Source organism: Copidosoma floridanum, unplaced genomic scaffold (genome assembly GCF_036245765.1).
Source record: "Copidosoma floridanum isolate Cflo_tuat_1 unplaced genomic scaffold, Cflo_Japanese_pri ptg000008l, whole genome shotgun sequence".
Taxonomy (NCBI): Eukaryota; Metazoa; Arthropoda; class Insecta; order Hymenoptera; family Encyrtidae; genus Copidosoma; species Copidosoma floridanum.
Window position 1 is genome coordinate 9,768,755 of NW_028321885.1, and position 24,038 is coordinate 9,792,792.

A 24,038-nucleotide genomic window follows, 5' to 3' on the forward strand; every position below is an offset into this window, starting at 1 on the left:
TAGGAAGTTAGCATAGGCACATGCATGATATTTTTGGGTTCGGATATAATTATGAAAAATTATCCTTTTTACGACTTTTATATATCATTGGTAGTCTTTAATGCTATTCTTAGTTGTTCTGTAACTTGTTCGCTTCGTTTAAAAGTGATTAATTTAATTTTTAAATCTCGTTCCCGAAACGTTCCGAACTTCAGTGTCATCGAACTTGTAGTACAGGAAATGTACGCGAGTAGCGTGGGTAACACTTCGAATCATAGATCGTACTGTAGGCAGGTTTTCCTGCGAAATTTTAAAATTCGAAAAAATCAAAGAGATTAAAAAATAAATTTTTTATTTAAAAGCAGACAATTAATGAAACAATAAAAAACGAAGTAGGAATGAAAAATTTTTTTTTTGTCTAGTGGGTAATCATCTTTTTTTTGTCTTTAATGAAAATTAGTTTTTCATCATTCAGGAGATTAGATTAAAATACTAATCACTCATGATTTAATTTTAATGGAAATGTATATTAAATAAGTGATAAAATGGTGATTTCTCGTTTTTTTGCATGATAATACAAAATTTTGAGGTTATACTGACAAACGGTAAAAATAAAAGTTGTAGATCTTTCAATTATCTACACTTTCTACATATATTTTTTTTTGATACTAGGTACATATATTATTTTATATTCAGAAAACAGTTTTTTTTACCATTATGCGCTACATAAATTAATATTTTAACAATAACAATTGAAAAGTATCCATGTTTTAAAAATATGATTTTTACGTAAAATTTGACGCAGAATACGATGGTAATAATAAAAAATCGATTTATTTTTGGGGAAATTGTTAATAATCGATGAAGACAATTAAATTTTTAATAACAATATTAATTTGTTGACAATTTTTTTTTCAATTTTTTTTTCTTAAAGTTAAACTCTTTAGCTATAAAAGTGCCATGGGTGAAAATTTTGTAGCTCTTTGGGATTTGGAGAATGATGAATCAAAATTTTTTTTATTCATGTACTATATTTTATTGTGTGGAAAATCCTACGTGGAATTACTTCTGTAATACCTTCAAGAAAGCCATATGACATTGCATAAAAGGGCTTTAGTTTGGTGATGCCATGTGGTAAGACACATAGAATTACTTATTGGAAAAAAAACTTAGTTGTCTATAATTAAATAATTGCAAAATACCGTTATAAGTTATTTTCGTTTATCAATTAGTATTACTATCTCGATAATAACTCCAAAACAAAGGGGTTCAGCTAATTTTACTTCTACATACGAAAAATGAAGTTTCAAAATTGAAAAAAAATTTTAATTTCTAAAATATTACTTATATCCTTATGTTTTGGAGTCATCATACGTATGATAACCCAAATTTTCTACCGCAACCGACGCATTCCGGTATTTCGTTGTTACTTCTAGATGACAAAATTTTTTTCTTGTTTCAATTACTTTTTCCAATTGTTCCATATGGAGTTACGTATAGCATCACCCAGCTAAAACCCCTTATGTTATGCCATAAGTAAAACTATACGTTATGCCGCATGATTTTCCTTAAGCTATTATAGAAGTAATTTCATGCAGATACAATCCCATCGATTTTTTTTTCAGGTGGAATCAAATGGAAAAATACGCACCTTTTTTTGGTGCATAACCATTGGATCAGTAATAAACTTGAAGAAACTGAAACTGATATTTTCTCTACATGCCCGACCTATGGCGAGTCGAGATAAAGAACAAAAGAGAAAATAAAAGGGACATACTCATGTATATTAGCATAAAGTGTAGGCTGCTTGAGCAAGCGAGCTCCTGAGGCGGGCTAACGGAATCGGGGCTTAACTTTATCTCGCGTTCGACACGAACGTTTTACAGCCTTACGATTGGCTGCTGACTTACTCGCTAGTAAGTTTACAATTACTTTACTTACAGATACAGTCCAGATTAATTAAGAAAGCCTACGATCTGAACTGCGAACTTTAGAACAAACTACTCTCATGGTTCTATTAGTACATTTTTAAACATGAATTGTTAATTTCTGCTCACACGTTTGTGTGCTTAAGTGTTAGTAAATTTAAGTTCAATCTAACTTAGTAATATCAATTCCAAGCACTAGGAGAGACCGGGGAATGACAAGCTTACTAGGTAACTCTAGCACCTCAGTTTCTCCCGAATGATAAAATACTTATAATTCAAACCTTGTACATAACAATTCCTAATGTGATAACTTTTTTCTTCTCCAAGTAAAACACTAAACAATGCAGCGTAAGTTTAATGAAAACATGTACAATTTTATCTCATAGAGTGCCTGCTCTCGCATTTTTAATCACACACACTCGATACAAACGAACCTGTTTTAAACTGTATACTGATGTCTAGTTTGTAGATTAAACCTTGAGCTTCAACATGTTTTTTTTAATTTGCTCTAGGAGGCATGGAAAAAAAGTTATTTAAAAAATAATTAAGTGCTCTGAATGAGAAATGACTGGCACCTTAGGGCGGGGCGCTATTAGCACGGGAGTTCTTTATATTATCGGTGAGCTCTGACCGTAAACAGATTCCCTAACCTTATCCAGACGTGTAAACATTGTGATACACAGTGATACATTGTGATACACAAGGTGATTAAGTTTTTAAGATGTTTATTGTTAAGCAAATTTTACAAATGGTGCGTCACTATAAAAAAATAATAAAATCAAAACTATAATTCCAAAGTTAAACCTTCAATGTAATTTAAAATATTTGTAATATGCATACATGCATACATGCTTTCGTCATTTTTTAATTTTAATTTTATGTGTACTCAATAAAAAAAAAACTTCTTGTTCATAATTCATTTTACGAGTTACCCTAAAAAATCATCGTGATTTATCAGACTAGTGGTACCCCACCCCCTGCTAGAAGTACCTCACTATGGGACACTACTAGCATTTTTCAGAGGTTTGGTTTGTGCCGTTCTTAAACAAAAAGTTTTATTATTTTTATAAAATTTGCTTGTGTTGTGATAACTATATTCTCTTTTCTTTAATAATCGATTTTTTCGGTTAATCGTACTTTAAAATTAAAGCTGTAATTAGCTGTTGAAGAAAAGGTGTCCGTAATTCCCTGGTCACCCCTACTGAACAAATCGAAGAGCATGCTTTAAAATTACTCAAGTTCTACGAAAATGACTTAGAGAGTAACTTAGTAACTGAGTTATAACAATTTAAAGAATTCGCTACAGATTTTATTGATGATTCTGACAAAGATAGTAGAGACAATCTGAGTTATGAGCTAAAAATGTTCGAATTAATCGCTGAAAAAAGTTGATAGATGTTTTTCCTAATTGCATACTGTATTAAAAATTTATCTTGTTTTGATAAAAATTAATTCCACTGGAGATAGGGCTGGATAAAAGATTTTCGCGGCCCGGGTCTGACTTACTGGATCTAGGCCCCTTGATAAAATAGTTTTTGGAGGTTATGAGTACAAAGTGATTGAGTTCACATTACAGGGTATAGGGTTATTGTGATTCAGGTGGTTTTTTCATGAAACGATCATAAACATGAATGGCATGAAATCTTAAGGAATCATTTATTGAGTTACAATACACCACCCCTAAAAATTTCAAAGTAGGCTGACGAATATAAACGCAAGAAAATGATAAATGAAAATAAAATTCTAAACATGTGCTCTTATGGCAACTAAGCACTTGTTTACTGAAAGGTGAAGCCTAGTTATTTATTTACTGAACGTAATTAAGTAAAAAACTGACACAATAAAGCTTATGCAATTCCAAATATACTGCTATCTCGAAATACATGTGATCACGGACTTAATCAAAAGACATTAAAAGAAACACAGGCATACATTTTCGTTTCCTATGTTGAAAGCATATGTAAACATCCACTGCTGATCATTTGAGGTTAAGCGCGAATTTTAGATAATCATTCCTACGAAACTTTTACATCATATATCATCTATTAAAAAATTTTGAATCAGTATTTAATTTGCCTCAATAAACAGTATTAACAAACAATCGTTTAAAATTTAAGAAGCATTAATAAATATTAACTGGACAGTCGCACCTTTGACTTGGAAGTCATGAAAGAACCACCTTGATAGCTTGTAACTAAATTAGTTTTAGTATATTTGAATTCGCCGTCGGAAATGTGTTCCCTTTAAAGTGGGCGTTAGTTTCAGTGGCGGTATTTTGACGGTCAAGAATTTGGTATTCTGATGCAGTTAAGAGCATAGTGTCCATATCGTCTGCACGACAAACGTGCATAAACACGAATCTGACGTCTAACCTAACGACCTCATCCTTATCACTTTATTATTATGATTATTAAAATAAAAAGGTTTAAAAGTGGAGCCTGTAAAAGAAATTTGAAAAAAGAGAACTTTGAAAAACTTTTTAAACCCAATACTTTTTTTGTTGAATTATCCGAGTACAAAAAAAATTAAAATTTATTTGCTAAGTATAAGAATCAAGAGAAAAATATTGAAAATGTAGATTTTTTTTTATTGTTCATCATCGCCCGTAGGCTCAGATGTGGCTTTTTTTACACAAGAATAGTGTTTTTCAGTCATCGGTGCATCTGAGTCATGACCAGATGTTTATACGCATGTAAATATCTGGACCAACTTATGGTCACACCTATGATCACGATGTCAAAGCAAAAGAAAAACAGTTAATCGACCCTCGAGAATCAAGAGCACAGGCGAAACGGCGAGACTTGAATGGTCATCAGACGGTCACCCATCCAAGTACTGGAAAATACAGATTCAGGGGGTTTATTACTGTATATAGATATAACAACAGCATTTTGTTCAAACTTTCAATTGAAATACTTCTCAAACCGTGACGGCAGGCTTTCTCAAAATTTATGTTATTCTAATTGTTATTTACAATAAGATACTAGTTTTTAAAAGGAATGTAAAAATATTTTCCAAGTCGTTGGCGAAAATGTAAATTCCGCAACGACATTCTCGGATGAACCTGTGTATAAGATCCTAATTTGACATTTTTTGTCAAAAACTGTGACGCTACGGGTACGGATATTTTAATATGTAGTTAACATAATGAAAGCAAACACATATTTTTTCTAAGCCTGTCGCAAGAAATTTGTTTTTAGCTTTCACCCCTTTAATTTGGGTCTGATAAAAACATTATTGTTGGAGATGAACAAAAGCTAACAAGTGAAAATGCTGAGAGCCTTCTCCCCGAAAACATCGAATCAGATTTTTTTAACATTTAACAAAGAAAATATTTGTGTCTAACTGAGACAAGATTTTCAGTTCTTTTTTCAACGTTTGCAATCATACCTCGATGATCCGCCTTCATCACAGCACTTATTTTCTGGCATTTGTAATTACTATATTCAATAATTATGTAGACTGAATTTAATTAATTATATAAATTTTTTTTTTTTCAGATATTTTGCATAAAAATTCCGCCGAATGGCCTTTACATTTGTATCATAATTATTAAGAACGTAATAAGTACTTCTTCACAGATCACACATTTTTTCAAAATAAAAATTTATCTTTCGTAATAGGCCAGTCATAATAGGGTTCGAACATCAAACAACAAAAAAATTCGTTACAGCAATCTGACACCAGAATGTTGTAGAATAAGATATTCTAAAAGAGGCAAAAATAAATTAAACATACTGCTACTGTCGTGGGTGGAATGGGGAGGCTTGTTAGGGGTTGAAATCAGTTTTTTGCGAAAAAAGTGTAATGTTAAAGTTGTAAATAATAAAAAATCTACACCTGTTGTATTAACCATTTTTACTCTAACCTTGAAATTTTTCGAAAAAAAATGCAAAAAACCGATTTTTTAGTTCTCAATTTTTTTCTTTGAGAAAAAAATTCAATTGAGCCTAAAAATTGCCAATAGATACCTTTTGGTATTATACAGATCAAGTAAATTTTTTTGAAAGGAAATATTTTAAGGTTTTATAAGTCTCTATTTTTTCGAAAAAAAAAAATTAAATTTTCAACGAAAATCCTACTTAAACTTACGCAATATACAGAGTTTAAATTTCGCATACTTGTTGTTTCGTTTACTTTTGAGTAGTAGTGAAAAATGTATACTGCAACGAAAAATATGGCGGGAAAATCGAAAAAAACGAAAAAATGACTTTTTAGTGGTATTTGGTAGACACGTCGTCAAACCATCGTTATTCATTAATTAAATAATCATAATTCTTATATGTTTATAGAAATTATAATATTAATTTTTGAGTATTGTCCAGCGCGAGTTATATGTGATATAACGCACGTCTAAAACAGTAAATTGTTTCCACTACACTTGTGTGTTTGTAGTTGCGGAATACGAATAAGAGAAAATTAAAGAGTAAGTTTCGAGCTAAATATAGCATGAGAACGCACCTAGAGGTCCTCTAAGCCAATGAGATGTCGAGCTGGTGTATACTAGAATTTTAGAGCAGGTCAGCGACAAAAATGATATGAAGGATCACCTGAAATATGAGCTTGCTCCATTCTCACTTTTACTGTTTACGGAAAACGGGTTTAAAAAAAGTGTTAAATCAGATCTGCATGAATTATTCTCGCGTGCTCATGAGTTGCCGATGTACAATAAAATAGTAGTGTATGCTGTCGACGGGGGTTTTCTATTACATAAAGTGGTGTTGCAAAACAACAATACAGTTACAGTCATTTAAAAAAATGCCTCCAGTATGTACGTGGTCCTTATGCTGCGAATAGCTACATCATTTTTGATGCATACCCGAAAGTTAATAATACAGGGACAGCCACTTTTATTGCCACGAAAACGATAGAACATATGCGACGACAAAAATCAAAAATGGTACCGGATATTAACGATTTTCATGATCACACTATTATCTATATTTGCAAGAAAAATTGTTATCCAATGAATGTAATAAATATAAATTAATACAACTATTATGCCAAGAGCTCAAAGCAGCAGGATTTCAGTGTAAACAAACAGAAGAGGATGCCGATACATTTATAACAAATACAGCAATAGAAGTGGCTACAGAGAACAAAATAGTATTAATCATTTGGCAGACCATCGATCTTCTTATACTTTTAAATCAGTTAAATTAGAAAAATTTGGATATATTCTTTTATAAACCATCGACGAATAATGTTCGCAATTCTTTTTATACATCTAATAGCTTTACAGATCCATCTCAACGAAAATATTTATTATTCCTACATTGTTTTGCTGTATGTGACACTACCTCGGGATTTGCAGGAAAAGGAAAAGTAATGTCAATAACAACACTTTTACAAAGTAAGGATTTATCTGGAATGGCTGATATTTTTTACTAAAATATTGCTAAGAAAAAGATGATAAAAGAAAATGGCAGTAAATTAATTGCATGGATGTACAGTGAAAAGCAAGATATAACGCTGAACGATTTACTGTTTAAAATGTGCAAAATAGGCACGTTCAAATCAACTTTCAAATTATAAAAACTACCTCCAACAGCGGGGGCAGTAAAACAGCATTATTTTAGAGAGTATAACCAGCTTCAAACGTGGCTTGTCAATAAACTGATCACAACCGATTAGGGTTGGAAAAAAACTGCGGAATGCCACAGATGAGAAATTAATACCCGATCATCTCCTGAAAGCTATTTGCTGCAACTGTGAAAAATGTTGCTCTTTCATAAAATGCGGTTGCAGAAAACATGGTCTTAAATGTACCAACTTATGTATAGATTGTTTTAACTTGAAAAATAGTTCAAATACTAAACATTCAGAAATTTCGATTGACAAAAGTGGCTTGGAAGAAATAAAAACAGATTAATGTACGGTCAATGAATCAGTGCTCGATAAAACTGTCGAAAACCCCAAAGAATAGTTCAGTTTCGTTGAATCGGGCAAAGGAGAAAGACAACCCTCTGCCAAACGTCAAGATTAGAGATCAGTCTCTAAGAGGGAATTTGTACATTTTTCAATTTATACAGGTTTTTCAGAATGTTCATAAGAACATTAAATTGTTTTTACCACAGTGATTAATTTCATGTTAGTAATATTAATGTGCTAAAAATAAAATTTGCTTCGATCATTCAATAAAATGTACTATTGATAAAATTTTGTGTGTGTGTATATATATATATATGTATACACACATTATTGTTGTTAGAATTATGTATATATGGCATTCCACTTGAAATAGACAAAAAGAAATTTTGATCGTTCAAACTCTGGCGATTGAAAGTACTTTATGAGAAAAAGTTACTGTAATTTTTTTAGATTTTTTGACTCTTACCCCTGCCGTCAGTGACTGTCAAAAAGTCGAAACAGTGTCAGCGCTAGAGGGCGCTGAATGTTGAAAAACACAGTTTTTTCATAACATCTTATTCCATAAGACAAAAAAGTATGTATAAAGAACTAATTATGACACAACTACAGGATTTTCATACGATTCCTCTGTCAAATTCGTTGAATTCAAAATGGCGGATCCAATAAGGTGGTCAATATTTTTAAAATGGCGGAATTTCCCAAAGTAACAAATACTACCATATTCTAGGTAAAATTTTAAGTTGAAAATGTCTTTTGCAAAATTTTTGGAAATGGCGTAGATTTCGAGAAACGAATTAACAAACATTTAACAATTTTTTTCGCCTGATTAACTGGAATAATATTTATAAAATCTTGCTATTGTATAACTTTTAGGTATTTTAAAGTTACTACGGTGGCCGATCACGGATCGAGTTACTGATAAAGTAAATTCAAAATGGCAGATTCAAAATGGCGGCCAATCAATACCAGATTCCCCCATATACAGATGTGCTGCTCCAGCAAAGGCAGTACGGTAGAATGGGGATTAACACTAGTATAGCAGCCAACGTTATTTGCTTAAGAGCCATTTTACGTTTGGTTGATGCTGGAGCAAACGCAGTAAGGGCGTAGTCTCATGGTATGCAATAGAGCTCTGCAATAGACCGTCTGCAATAAAAAAAACCAATCAGAGGTATTGCAGATTCCTTTGTTTTGGAGAGGCAAGTTCGTTATGTTCATATGTGCAGGATAGACCACTGCGCAACGTATTAGAGCTCATAGAAGCAAGAGAGAAGAAAGTACCACGTATCTCTTACTCGTACGCATGGTCTCAAATTAGTTGCGCATCGATTTTTTCTGCACATGTGGCCATAGCGAATTAAAGTTGTTCGAAATATAAAATTCAGGTTTATATTTTTTTTTTTGTTACTTATCTTTAAGTAAGTTTTTTCTTATGATTTAATGCTAGGGTAGTAAGTTGTATTTTGCACAAAGTTTTGAAAATTTTTTGTTTTGTTAACTTTAATTTACGATGGCAGTGACTAAAATGGATCTATACTAGTAGCAAAATAACATACGAAATATGTAAGACTCCGCAAAAGCTGCGATTGGCTCTTTTCGTTGCGGACAGTCTATTGTGGAGCTCTGTTGCGTAACGTGGAACAGTGCCCTAAAGAAAGTTACTATACTGCGTCTACTAATATTCAAAGCAATAGCACGTTAATGGATTATCACCATGTTAATCGGATGGGCCTTAGTATTTATGCACGTCTTGAATCAACTGACTGTTAGCCAAGTATTGACTTTAAATACTGTTATTCTAAATCAATTGATCTTAATCAGAAAAAACTGCAAAAAAAATTTAGTAGAAGCTCTATAATACAAAAAATTCAGACAAAACATTGTTAAATTCCTTTAAAAAACGGAAAGATTAGAGCGAGGACATATTTGCTATCTTCTACTTATGAAGATTTTCAAATTTTGCAATATAAGTATGAGTTTTTTATAATTCTTCACATAAATAAATTTAATTAAAAAATGACATCATTTTATTTAAACCTACACGAAAATAACTATAAAGAAAAACTTACGATTATGACAGTTCATAAAAATTTACTTCTATAAAAATTATTAAATATTAAAACTGTTGACCACCACTTCGAATCCACCATTTTGAATTTACTTAATCTGTAACTCGATCCGTGATTGGCCACCAGAGTAACTTTAAAATACCTCAGAGGTATACAATTGCAAGGTTTTATAAATATTATTCCAGTTAATCCGGCGAAAAAATTTGTCGAATGTTTATTAATTCGTTTCTCGAAATCAATGCCATTTCCAAAAATTTTGCAAAAGACACTTTCAACTTAAAATTTTACCTAGAATATGGTAGTATTTGTTACTTTGGGAAATTCCGCTATTTTAAAAATATTGACCGCCTTATTGGATCCGCCATTTTGAATTCAAGGAATTTGACAGAGGAATCGTATAAAAACCCTGTAGTAGTGTTATAATTAGTTCTTTACACATACTTTTTTGTCTTATGCAATAAGATGTTATGAAAAAACTCTGTATTTAACATTCAGCGCCCTCTAGTGCTTACACTGTTTCTACAACCAACGTAAGACAAAATTTTTTTGAAAATACACATTTTAAGCTAACTTTAGAAAAAAAAAATTTTTTTTTCAAACCGTCATCCTTTCTGAAAAATTGATTTTAAAAATCAAAATCTTTAAGACAGAAAGAATCCTAACCTCACAAATTTTTTAAATATTTTTATCGTATTTAACGAGAAAAATGCTAACAAAAGCTTTTTTTTGTTTTTGATACACAGCAAATCGTCTACAAAATAAAGAATCTTTCCTTTTCATGAAAAACTCTAAATTTGTGACAGTCACTGACGGCAGGGGTAATGGTCGAAAAATCTGAAAAAATTACTAACTTTTTCTCATAAAGTACTGTTACGTGGGAATTGTGGAGTTTCGGGGTGTGAGGGGATGAAATACACGTAGAAGAAAGTACATGTTCGTTTATTGAAGTCTCAAAGCGAAAGCAGTCGTGTGCGTGGCGTTAGGTTCGGAGGCTGATCGGAGAGAGAGAGAACGAGAGAGCTGATAACGCTCGGGCCCGCCACCGAAAGGTGATCATCATACTCTGTATCCGCTGCTCATGCGCCGTGAGAGGTGAGTCTTGAGCGCGAACTTACAAAGGTTCTAGATACTGTACGTCACAGTACTCTCAATCGCCAGAGTTTGAAGAAACAAAGTTTTTTTTTGTCACGTGCGCGCAAGTGTGTGTATGTGTGTAAAATATAAACAAGTTCTTTGCAATCATGTCTATACTGTCTTATAATTTGAAACCAATCTTATCTGCAAAAATCACATATACCGTTTTAGATCTACTAAATCACCTATTGTATGATTATTATGATTGTATGTAAATTTTTTTATTGTTTTAAAACTATTGCTGTACAATAATTGAAGATTAAACATGAAAATTAGAATATTAATAAAAAATTAAGATTTTTCTACAATGCATTTGCTAAATACCACAAAAAAAAGTCGTTTTCTCGATTTTCCCGTCATTTTATCTATTGCAGTTTATTTTTTTTTTACTACTAATTAAAAGAAAGCGTAACAACGAGTAAGTATTCTTAATTTGAACTCAGTAGGCTTCGTAATTTTAGATAGGATTTTCGTTAAAAATTTCATTTTTTTCGGAAAAATGTAATTTAAAAAAAATGTTAACATATTTCCTTTCAAAAAAATTACTTCATCTTATCAATACCACAAAGTATCTTTTGTCAATGTTTAGGCTAAATTGATGTCTTTATCTCTAAGAAAAAAATTTACATAAAAAAAAAAGGTTTTTAGCATTTTTTTTCAAAAAATGTCGATGTAAGGATAAATATGGTTGATACAAAAGTTGTAGATTATTTTTCTAATTAACTTTTACATTCAACTTTTTACTATGAAATGCACCGCTCAGCTAAAAATTGCAAAAAGCTGATTTCGACCCCTAAAAAGCCACCCCATTTCACCCCACATAGCGGCTGACTATTCCACTTACTTTTCTTTCTTTTAGAATACGTTATTCTACAATATCCTGGCGTTAGATTGCTGAAATAAATTATTTTCTCCAACTTTTTTTCTTATTGTTACTGGCCTATAACGTTTAAGCGTGAGTATAAAAGTCAAATTAGATATTTTTTTCAAAAAAATTTTAAAAAGAATTGAAAGTATATGAACCATACGAACGAATGTGACTGATGTTTTCGGAATCTACTGGAAATTCTTTTCGCTACGCTTGCAAATTTTTTCGAGTATCCAAGATGTTTTCGTTAGTGGTGAATTTTGTAATTTTTGGATTATAGATGTTTTGATTCTGTAAGGAGTGTAAGCAAGTGATCACTATCCATAAAAATAATAAAGATCAGTAAAATTATGATTGATTGGTTAAATTTTGTGCAGCAGAGCAGAAGAATCGATAAACTAGTGTTTAAAAATTCAGAATCGAATCTAAAATACTTGACAAATGTACTAAAAAGCACTGTTGCCGTTAACAAATTTGTATTTGAAAGTGGACTTGCCTTTCCGGGTACAGATGAAAAGCTTAAATCCAAAAGGAATGGTGATTATTTAGGTATTTTACAATTGATGGCTAAGTTTGATCTTTTCCTACGAAAACATATTGACACATACGCAAAAAAATGATGAGAAAACATGTCCTATGTATCAAAAACAATTTGCGAGGAATTTATTCAAATATTATAGTATGGCAGAATTAGTTTTTCAGACGAGAAAATTCCATTTAATCCTAAAAAATTGATAATACTAATTTATAGATACGTAATAAGTTAAAATAATTTTAATACCTGAAAACTTTTGCAAACGTCCCAAAAAAGTAGTCAAAATGGCCAGAACGTGTTTTTTGCATCTAGAAGAAAACCGGAGAATTGTAGATAGAAAAGTGTGTCGTAAAAAAGAAGTGCAATTAAAAAACGAACGAAATATGCCACGTTGGTTTCTAATTTTTAATACCTGAAAACTTCCGCAAACGTCCCAAAAAATAGTAGAATGCCGAGAACGTGTTTTTTGCATCTAGAAGAAAACCGAAGAGTTGTAGATAAAAAAGTGTGTTGTAAAAAGGAAGTGCAACTTGAATAAGAAGAAAATGAGCCACTTTGGTTTCAAATCAGTTGGGCCGTTTTTTGCAGATCGCAAAAAACACCATTTTTAGCTATTTTTTATAAAAATTCAATAATTCGCTTTTTGATAAATGTGAAAAGCTGAAATTTTTACTGAAGGTAGCCCTTAACAAACAATCAAAGTTTCAGCTTGATCAAGTGTAAACTTTTTGTGGACCGCAGAAAATACTTGAAAAAGGCCCTTTAATAAATTGGCTCTAAAATAGTTTCTAGACTACATAAAGACTTCTTAAACCTTCAACTCTCTTTCTTCAATTCTTCTCTATACTTCATCAAAGTGTCGTTCATTTCGTCGTTGTAGAAGTACGTCAAAATTGAATTGCCAAAAACGGCTTTTTCGTTTTGAACGTGCTCGCTTAAAAGTTCCGAAGTGTGCATGCGGAAAGTAGGCGTGGCCTATTACGGCGGCTCGTTGAACTGCCGCACAGTAGGACGAAACGGACAAAATTCAGCCTACACTTTATTTTTTAACGAATTAACTTGAAATGTTATGGAAGTACATATAATGGTATGAACTTAAATCCCTAACTGCTACTTTTTTAAAATTCAAAAAGACGAATCCAATATAGCCTCCAGAAAACACCAAAATTTGGAATTTCGCTTAAGAAAACGTCATAAGAGGTTTTACGGGTCACTGATTACAAATTTATTAGCAGTTTTGCAAAATTCAAAATAGTGGATTCAATTACTACTCGCATGAATCGACACAACATCTTCAATATGGCGTCTAAAAAATTATGGGGATCAGAATTTAATGACTGATGAAAATCATATTGTTGATGTCGTTTATTTGCTCAATTGGCGTGAAACCTAGATCTTAGGATTTATTGGGCCAATGGTCTTTGTAAGAGCCAAAAAACATCCACCAAATGCCTTGCAGATATTGCTCCACTTGATTTTCAAGACAAAGTCGCTCAAAAGATGCAGCTACATTTTTAGAGAATTTATTTCTACTAAGAAGATTTTAAGCATGCTCTTTATTGGTACATTTAAGACTACAGCCTATAAAGAGCACATTAATTTAAGCAAATATCTTAGTGCCTATGTTAATTGATAAATAAATTTGACAACAAAGAGCATATGACCTCTCCATACAGCATATTTTTCGCTGATAGTCAATAAAATATTTACAAACCCGCTTTTTAAGTATAGGATGATAATTAGCTGATTATTGTCTGGTGTGTTGACACAATATTTAGTTGATATGCACCTGATTTTTACATGTATATTACATGATTTTCAGCTGCTGGTCACCTGATATAAAGTCTTTACATCATCAATTTGAATTTTAGTGAAGTAGCAGTTAGGCATTAAAGTTCCATTTTTTGTACTTCCATAAAATTTCGAGTTAATTTATTAACAAATGAAGTGAAGGCTGAATTTTGTCCATTTTGTCTCACTGTGCGCCGATCCAACTGACCCGAGAGTCCAAAAGCCGTTTCTGGCAATCCAATTTTGACATACTTACTACGACGAAATAAACAGCATTTTGACACGTATTGTAGAGAGGAATTGAAGAAAGAGAATAAAAGGTATAAAAGTCTCTACATCTAGAAACTTTTTTAGAGCCATTTTACGATAGGATCTTTTTCAAGTATTTGCTGTGGTTCACAAAAAGTTTACACTTGATCAAGCTGAAATTTAGATTGTTTGTTACAGGCTACGATACCTTCCTTTAATAAAAATTTCAGCTTTTCATATTCATCAGAATGGGAGTTATTGAATTTTTAAAAAATCGCCAAAAAGGGCCGTTTTTTGCGATCGGCAAAAAAATGGTCCAACTGATTTGAAACCAACGTGGCTCATTTTGTTCGTATTGAAATTGCACATTTTTTTTACGACACGCTTTTTTATCTACGATTTTTTGGTTATCTTCTGGATGCAAAAAACACGTTCTGGCCGTTCTGGACGTTTGCTGAAGTTTTCAGGGGTTAAAAATTATTGTAACTTATTACACATCTAAAAAACTAGCGTTATAAATTATTTAAGATCGAAAGGAATTTTCGTAATTTTACAGGAATTTTTTGCTAACTCTGCCACACTATTAGCTTGACAAGTTTTTTTTTTGTTGCTCACAAAAGATGAAATGAAAAAGTCTAAGATTGAGCTAGAAATATTTTTGCTTATTAAAAGCCATAAAAGTGAACCTGTTAGCTTTGATATCTTACATTTACTGACTGAACATGGTATAAATATTTTTGACTGCCGTCCCCAAACTTACGACAATGCTAGCAATATATCTGGAAAATATGCTGGTTTACAAGCGTTTATAAGAGAACATAATCAGTTAGCATTTCATGTACGATACCGTAAGCCATTCTCTCAATTTAGTCGGAGTACATTCTATGGATAAATGTATCTATGCAATGAACTTTTTCAGTTTCTTTCAGCAATTATACATGTTTTTTAGCGATTCCACATGTTCTCTGTGAGAGTGAAGACCAGCAGTGCTCCAGTGGTTTTTTTCCAAGACCTGAACGTGTCGTGAGCAGATTTTTGTGCCGTGATTCATACGGATTCGGTGACATAAATATTCATTGCAATAAATTAAGAGCTCGTGGTACTCTGCACTTGTAATAAATAAAAGTTTTTGTAATAAGTTATCCATAAAAATTTTTTTAACCTATCACAGCGCTGTGTATCACTAAGAAATATGAAGGGCGAAGATGCAAATGACACAAAAAGGTTATGGGCATATACATGTGTAAACACGTATGTGTTTCTCTGTATGTAGTTGTCGACTGCAGCCGCTGTGCTGACGACGGCGATGACTGTACGCAGTGTACACTTTGCTTTTTGTTACTAAAGTAAAGACATACTAGAGTTACTGTCAGCCAATTATTAAATTTTTCATGAATAACGTATTGCACTAACTTTCATATATTGAAAGTGCAGAGTGCCACGAGCTCTCAATTAGTTGCAATAAATATTTATGTCGCCAAGTCCGTATGTATCATGGCACAACAGTTGGCTCTCAACACGTTCAGGTCTTAAGAAAATCCGCTGGAGCGCTGCTGGTCTTCATTCTCACAGCAAATAGATATTATATTTTAGGTGACGTTATATTTTGGAATTCAGTTCTTGATCGCTTCGATACTGTAGGTAAATTTATTCAAAGAGTTAAGTTACATCTAACAATAGCTGTAAGTATGTCGATTTCATTAGAAAAATTTGTTAAAAAATTTGCGTGATTAATTTTTGGATATTAAAAAAAATAAAAATCCCTCAGCTGTTACGTTAAACAAAAATATTCCAGATCTGCTAAATCAAAAATAACTAAAAAATAAAATAGCAGCGAGACCAAAATTTCGATTTTAACTTATTCTGAAAATTTTAAAAATATTCTTTTTTCTTTGATAAATTAGTAATCAAATTAACTTAACGAATAGAAGCATACACATATATAACAAGTTTATTTGGTTTTTTAACCAAATTGCTTACAATTTTTAATGAAAAAATGCAATGTAATGCAATAAAACGAGGTAATATTTATCACGAAGAGTTAAATGACAGATTGATTATTAAATTATAATAATTTATTCCATCGATAAAATGTCAGCCTAAAAGCACTTTTTCTAATTAAAAAGATAAAGATTTTGAAGTACGTCCTTTAGAAATTTTGAATTGGATTTTAGAAAATAATACAGTTAAAATGTTTCTAAATATTTTTATTTCTTATCGTTTGAATGCAACAATTCCAATTGCTAACTGTGAAGCTGAAAGATCTTTTTCAGTTTTAAAACTTATTAAAAATATGTTTTAATCAGTTATGCTTGAAAATCGTTCATCTTCTTTAGCGACATTGATGGTTCAATCTGAATTACACTTAATGCATTAAATTTTGATGAGCTAATAGAATAATTTGGTTAAGAAAAATGAAGAATAAAATTTTTGTTGAAACAATTTAATATATTTTCCAAGTATAATGTTTGAAAACTATTTCTGTTCAATAAAAATATTCCTCCACACTAATACTTTTAAAGATCTTTGAAGATTTTTTCTTATATTTAAAATTAAATTTTTTATTTAAATTTTGCATTGAGATAAGCAGCTTGTGTTTTAACTCTCGTCGTTTTAGATCATCCATTAATCAAGATCAGCTTAATAAGTTGTCACTCATGAGTATTCAGTCAAATTTGCTGAAAGTAATCATTTATGACTTCATAGAAAAATTTGCTAAAAGAAAATCGTGAAAGGTATCATCATGAATCTAAAAACATTAATGTCAGTTTGTAACAAAAATATAGATTATTTTTTAATAAGTGGAGACATGCTGAATCTTTTCATAAAAATATATTTTACTAAAAATTTATTTTTTTTTACTGTTGTTTTACATAAGTCACATAGCCATAATGTTAAACCAATTAAGCTTATATGTGTTTAAAAATTTATATAAAGTATTGCTAGTTTTTAAATATGATAGTATGTAATTAAATAATTTCAAAATGGCTCCCCCTAGGCCTTAACCAAAGGTTTGCTTAGGGCCTCTCTGCATACTTATTCACCACTGCTAAACATATCAATTAAGTACGTTTTCTTGAATGAAAATAAATTTGATCGTCGAAGAGCTTCATAAAGCTTATATCATAGTTAGAGCTTAGTAATTTTTTTTTTTTTTTTTTTTTTTTTTTTTTTTTTACCGCCTTACCGTGACAGCCTACTGGCCTAGTCTCCGGGGCCACCGACTCAACACCTATGTGAGGAGGTGTATCCCTGCACCTATTTCGAACCCTTTTATTAATGTTATACCTAATCCACGGGCACAGTGCGAGTATCTCCAGTGAAACACCTTGTCAGTTAAGCTGACACTCTCTGCACCGATGGTGCATCAGGTCCAATCGCCACTGTGTAGCTTTTCCCTGGAGAGGACTCCAAATTTCAGGACGTCCACTTGACGGTTAAGCTGGCGCTCTCTGCCGAAGCATCGGATCCAGGCTAATGAGCATTCCACGAGAAGCCCCATGTTTCAGGGACCACTCCTCGCCGGTAAGGCCGGCGATCCCTGCCCGTCGCCTGGCATCGGGTTCAATTACGTAATAAGTCTTTTAGTTGACCTTTGAACACTTTGATTTTTTTTGCTGAATTGTGACCGTCAAACGGCTGGGAGAAGCGGCCAGTTTCAGCTTAATACCCCTACCTACAGCCCTAATACTGTTTCGCATTCACCCAGGCCCGAAAACCTGTGGCGAAAGGAAGAAACCCTGGAATTACTCTGAAAGAAAATTCTATGGAAAATTCCGCTCCGAAACAGGGGGGTTACATAGGAACTTTTCCCGATGAAAACATGTTCTAGGCTTGGATAAAACATGGCAAGCTGATCATGTGGAGGTAATATTTTATACTTGTGAAAATGAAGGTTATAGATATTTGCTTACAGTATGGATGTATTATTCATTGGCTGTGCCCGTCAATAAGAAAACCGGTAACGATGTCATTGTAGCTGTAAAGTTGATATTACTAGAGGGAAGAGTTTCAACTAATTTGCAAACAGATCGTGGCAAAGAATTTTATAATTTTCGAAGTCTCATGCAAAAAAACAAATTAATGTTATACTACACGTATAATAACTTTAAGGCGTCTGTATACAAGCGATTCAATCGTACTTGAAAGCATAATATGTGGAAAAAGTTTAGCTTTCGTGGCAACTGTAAGTGGATTGACATCTTACCTAAGTTACCGAGGGCCTTTAATAATCGGAATATTGAATGATAGGTATGAAGTTACATTGAATTTAGTGGGGGTGAAAAAATACAAGAGAACTGAGAAACTTATTATAAAAAATTTAATACAGTAGTATTACAAGAGACTTAGTCAGAAAAAGACAAGAGAAAGTCTGTTATAGATAAATTAGACAGTAATTACAATTAATTATGTAAGGCTGCAGCGAAAAAAAAATAATACAAAAGGCAGGATTCCAAGTGAGAATTAATAGTAGGGATGAATAATCGTATAAAAGGAGCAGGAATCAAAGAAGGGGAAATTGGAATCGTTCTCGGAAAGGTTAACATTAATTAAAAAATAATAAGTATTAGATTCTTCTTATTGTGAAGAAAAATATTTTCAAAAAAGTTTGGAAAGATTTTTGAAGATAATATACTGAATAAAAATATTGTTGTAGTGTATGAAAGTAGCACCATGCAGCGGCAATAGTAAGCGTTGATTCCATAACAATTAAACAAGCGCAAGTTCTTTTGAATTTTGAGTATTACTCTACGTAAATCCAGGCGTAGTCGTCTCATTGTCACTCTGCACCTATCAGTATTGGTTGTAAGTAACACTAAACCTGAGCCTTAAACTAGCATGTTCATTCATTCACTTTAATACATGATAAATGTATTTGTAGAAGATTTTGATGTGAGAATAGGTAATTTACAGGGTAACAGTGTATACAGCATTAGAGGAAGTAGAAAATCAGAAGATAAAATTACAAATAATAAAGGCAAAAAGTTGATAAATTTCTGTTATTAATATGGCTTTAATGTAAAAAGTGCAACAACTAAGGGAGATAGGAAAAAAAGCTACCTATATAGGGGAGGGTGCGACGCTGTATTTGATATTTTATTAGAAATTGATGAATTTGAAAAAAGTGATGTATTTCATTTAAATGTGGTGATGAAAATTGATTTGGACTACCTACAGATGAGTTCAAAATAGAAAGAGGAAAAAACAAAAAAATAGGCATCCAATAATGAAACTGAAATAAGAAAAAAAAAATATATATAGTATGGAAACAATTAAGAAAAAGTGAAGGAACAAGCAAATTCTAGAGTGCCATAAGAACTTTTACGCCAAGAAAAGTATCAAAACTAAAAAGTATTAGGAAAGAAAAATGGATGGAACATTTGAATCAATTATCTGATACGGTATTTAATAATACGGAAAACAAAGATACATACTCAATATTCGCTTCGTGCAAGTTCGGTGCTGCCCTTATTTTTAAGACGTTCCACGTTAAATCTCATAGTGTAAAATTAGTTTAAGCGTGTGCTGTGGACGTAGTTTTAGGACTTTTCCGTAAGAGTGCGTGTTAAAATGACAAGTAAAACCAGCTCTTTCCTCTAACGACTTGCACGAAGTGAATACGAAAAGACATAAGTAGAGAATGACGAAATAGGGAAAGGGGAAGAATTTAACGCACAAGCAAAATAATTAGAAGTAGTCAGTGCGCTTAAAAAACAAGTATTATAAAGGGAGCCAGAGTAGATTATTATAATAGGATTATTGAAAGAACTACTATTAGATTAAAAAGTGGACATGGCAGGAATCAAAATAAAAAGTTTATCAAAACAAAAAATGCGAATGGATGAAAAAAAGCAAGAATATATCCCTCGTACAAAAGAAAGGACGGTAATTACAAAATGTCAAATTATTGGGAGGGTAGCGCTACTGGAGGTAAGGTATAATTTTCTAACCAATGTTATTATAAAACAAATTGAAAATTGGTCTAAAGAAAAAGCTTTTAGGACGTACGTACAACTATAAAAATGGCTGGGTATGAGATTGATGCTACATTTTCTGGTAAACTCTAAATCACACATTGTAATTTAGTTATATGGATGAAGCGTAAGTACCTAACGCCATTTTAAAAATAATTGAGTTCCTTTGAGAGAGTGTCCGCGAAATAAAAATATAATGCCTATTGCTATAGGACACAATACTTTGAATCTACAGTTGCACCAGCCATTGTTGTACAAATCCCGTTGGTAAAGCTAATTACGTGAGTGAAAAAGTTGTTGGCTATGCAAGTGATCTTAACATATACCTAAAATTTTTGAAGTGCTAAAAAAATAACCAACAGCTAAATATTATTAATGCCAACCATTGACATAACCTTGTTAAATTGCAACATGTAGTAAACTATTTTAAAAAATTGTATGAATTAAATTAAAAAATTAAATTTTTTTTAAGCCATTTTTGTTATGGAAAATAAGAAATTTTATTTCCTTTTTAACTTGCATAATAGTGCCAGTCAAGACGAAAAAAGATTTGAAAAGTTTCTTACACGATAATTTCCAGTCTAACAATAAGTATTTTATCAACACCATTTGTTCAGAAAATTCTGAAAACTTCGCATCCCAAAAAAATGTTAGTTTTGTCAAGCCACTACAAAAAATTTTACAAAATAAAATATTTTTAGTTATGTAACAGACGAAACAATAAAAAAAGTTTAATACTTTCTGGTTTTGCAACTTCTTACTAAAACCAATTAAAACAGGCAGTATATTTTTTTTTCCTTCAAAAAATTATTTCATATATTTTTTCCAATATTTGAAACCACGCAAGTCTATAAAGTTTAAAAAAAATTATATATTTAATTTGGATTGCATGCCTCTATATGAATATGGTTCTTATTTTGTAATTACACTTAATCAAATTCAATTTCAGTTAGGGTAAAAAACAACATGTGAAAAAAAATCATGATTTCTTATGCAGTACATCATTTGTCAGCGGTAAAAGTATTAGAGTCTCGTCATGACGTAAGCTGATGGGGTTGGAGTATAGAGAAACATCAATACATTGTTATTTCAGGAAGTAAACAGTAGTTAAAATAAATACATCTTTATCTTTAAGCGTAGCTAGCTAGTGAATTACTACTTTAGACATTCTGCGCTTGCAGTACTATATCGATCAGTAAACTACAAAACTAACATTAAAATTTGAATATCATAAGAAACATACCATACAGAAGTATTCCAATAGTTTCTTACAAAGTGTGCAAACAATTAATTGTTAGTATTTTTAAATCTTCGTTTGTTTGCATAAAAAGTGTATTAATTGTTGTTGCAAAATTGACATTTCCTTTTAACCCGTCTAGTTGCTGCTAAAACTTCAATAATAAATGATTCATCATTGTGTTAGTAACGCAATGCACCCATTAAAAATGTACGTTCATGACTACTTTTGTTAATACTTTAAGAGAAAACCTTACTATTTAATTTTATGAAGATAGAAAAGTTTTTTTAACAAATATGCATAAGTTAACCTAGTGTAAATCCCATTGTGAATACAAAAGATTTTCTACATAAAATAATTTTTTATTTTTAGAAAAAAAAGCTGCTTAACTCTGTACAATGTTTGGTCAACCAAGCAATAGCAGTTTTGGTATGATTCTTCTTATACAATCATAATATGATCATACTGTTAATTATCAATTATGATTATTATACAAATCTTTTTTAGGTTTTAACACATCTTCCCAAAGTGGCCCTTTTGGACAGTCAGCATTTAGTAAAAGTGTTTCTAATACAAATTTTGGAACCAGCACTCCTCCAGTTTTTGGAAACAACTCATCTCTATTTAATGCAAAAACCGTTGGTACAAATCCAAGCTTATTTGGAAGTAGCACAAGTACTTCCACTTTTGGGACCAGCACATCATCACAGTCATTTGGAGGTTTTACATTATTTCTTACTTTCATATTTACATTGATACCATATTTACTAACTTTTTAAAATCCTTAAAGTTTTTTGTGCTGAGTATAATATATTCTTTACAAACACATATACATTACCACTACATATTAGAAGTTATCAGTTAGGATCAAGTATTAGAAACAATGGTTTACATCATCTTCATATTATCCGACGTATGTTAGTAAAAAGATTAAAGATATCCTAAAGATAAATTAGCTAATGTACGTAAATTAGTAAAACACAGAAATATTAAAAAGTACTTTAACAGCGGTAACGGTTGCACAGTAGGCGAATTAGCTTTTTTTTTATCAAAATCGTAAATCTCGATGCAGGATAAAGATATTACCATGATATTTCTTTCTCTTACGGATACTTAGATGAAGTATAAAGAAAAACTATAGGCAACCCCGTCATATTGTTATAAACAATTATAATTTATCAGTAACAAAAAAACAATTACTAGAAAAACAAAGAAAAATTCTTTATAAAATTTTGGTTTTCTATACATATTTCTTAAAATGTCTTTAGGTTTCTGAGGTCGCTAATTAGGCAGACTATGTCCAATGCACTCATGTATTGTGCACGTTTTTGTTGTGCTCAAATTTTTGTACTCAAACTATCTTGCATTTATGCTTATAAGCTTACGAATAAAGACCACAAAATATTTTATGATTATTTTCATGCGCACAATATTTTCATGTGCTTAAATCAACGTACATTTTGTGCACATCGCATCAAGATTAAATATTGTCTGTAAGCAAAACTCCTTTAATTTTAGCACAAATACTGTGCACGAAAAAATGTTGATAAAAAACTTTGTGACCGTAATTAATTAGCTTGTGCACAAAAATTGGTGCACAATCCTTGCGTGCACTTGGTATAGTCTGCCGCTGATTACGTTTCTGAGATTAGTTTTTTCTAAATTAAAAATGTCTGATCCAATATAGCAAACAAAAATTGAGAATTTTAAAATAATTTGATATGTAGAGGTGTTTGTATGTGCTAATTTATTTGGCAACTTGACGATGGTTGTCACAACTTAAGGAAATGCTTTGCTAATACCCATGAAGAGCTAACTAAGCATTTGCTATGTAATCCTTCAGTACTATGTTGTTTCTGTTTAATTCTTACCCAAATTACTCTACAAGTAAATTTTCGGAAAAGTATAGGTTATTTGTGGCCTAATGTTTTTTAGCATTTTTGTTATCTATAACCATAATTTTTAGCAAACAACTTCTTTGAAGCTGTCTCAAATTGCCTTATAAATAACAATAGAAATCAAAGAATCTTGTATTGGGCTTTATTTAAAACAAATTGTTGAATAAATTTTTCATGACGGATTTGTATATGAAATACGTTGCTCTACACGCCAGTTACTGCTATTAAAGTACTTTTAAATGTCCCTACTTGTGCTGGATAGGTCCTGGGAGGCACTATCCAGCACTGGATAGGGGCTGGAACTTTAAGGGTGACGGTGCAAGGAATAAAAAAATGTGAATGCAATAAATTGAGCGTGACTTTTACTATTTAGAATTAGCTTTATTTCTTTGGCGTACAGATTTACAAAAAGGAAGTAAAAAGCTCAGCGTGGAACAACTGGCTCTCGTACTCACCGTTGGCTGCGTGAGGTACGGAGTTTAGCCAGCACTGTCTGACTCGCTC

The 24,038-nt window shown here is 31.7% G+C and overlaps 1 protein-coding gene across 6 annotated transcripts in view; it reads left to right on the forward strand.

Annotated features, from left to right (window-relative positions):
• Nup98-96 (nuclear pore complex protein Nup98-96) overlaps nt 1–24,038 on the forward strand; it is a 617,363-nt gene that overhangs the window by 16,340 nt on the left and 576,985 nt on the right. For 5 of the 6 annotated variants that reach the window (XM_089589262.1, XM_089589263.1, XM_089589261.1 and 2 more), the window contains exons 2-3: nt 22,009–22,065; nt 22,144–22,356. In XM_089589262.1, the coding sequence (XP_089445388.1) occupies nt 22,035–22,065; nt 22,144–22,356 (244 nt within the window). In that variant the 5' untranslated portion in view covers nt 22,009–22,034. Of the gene's footprint in view, nt 1–1,616; nt 1,896–22,008; nt 22,066–22,143; nt 22,357–24,038 lie in introns of those variants that run through there. The other variant, XM_089589259.1, reaches the window with a different exon arrangement.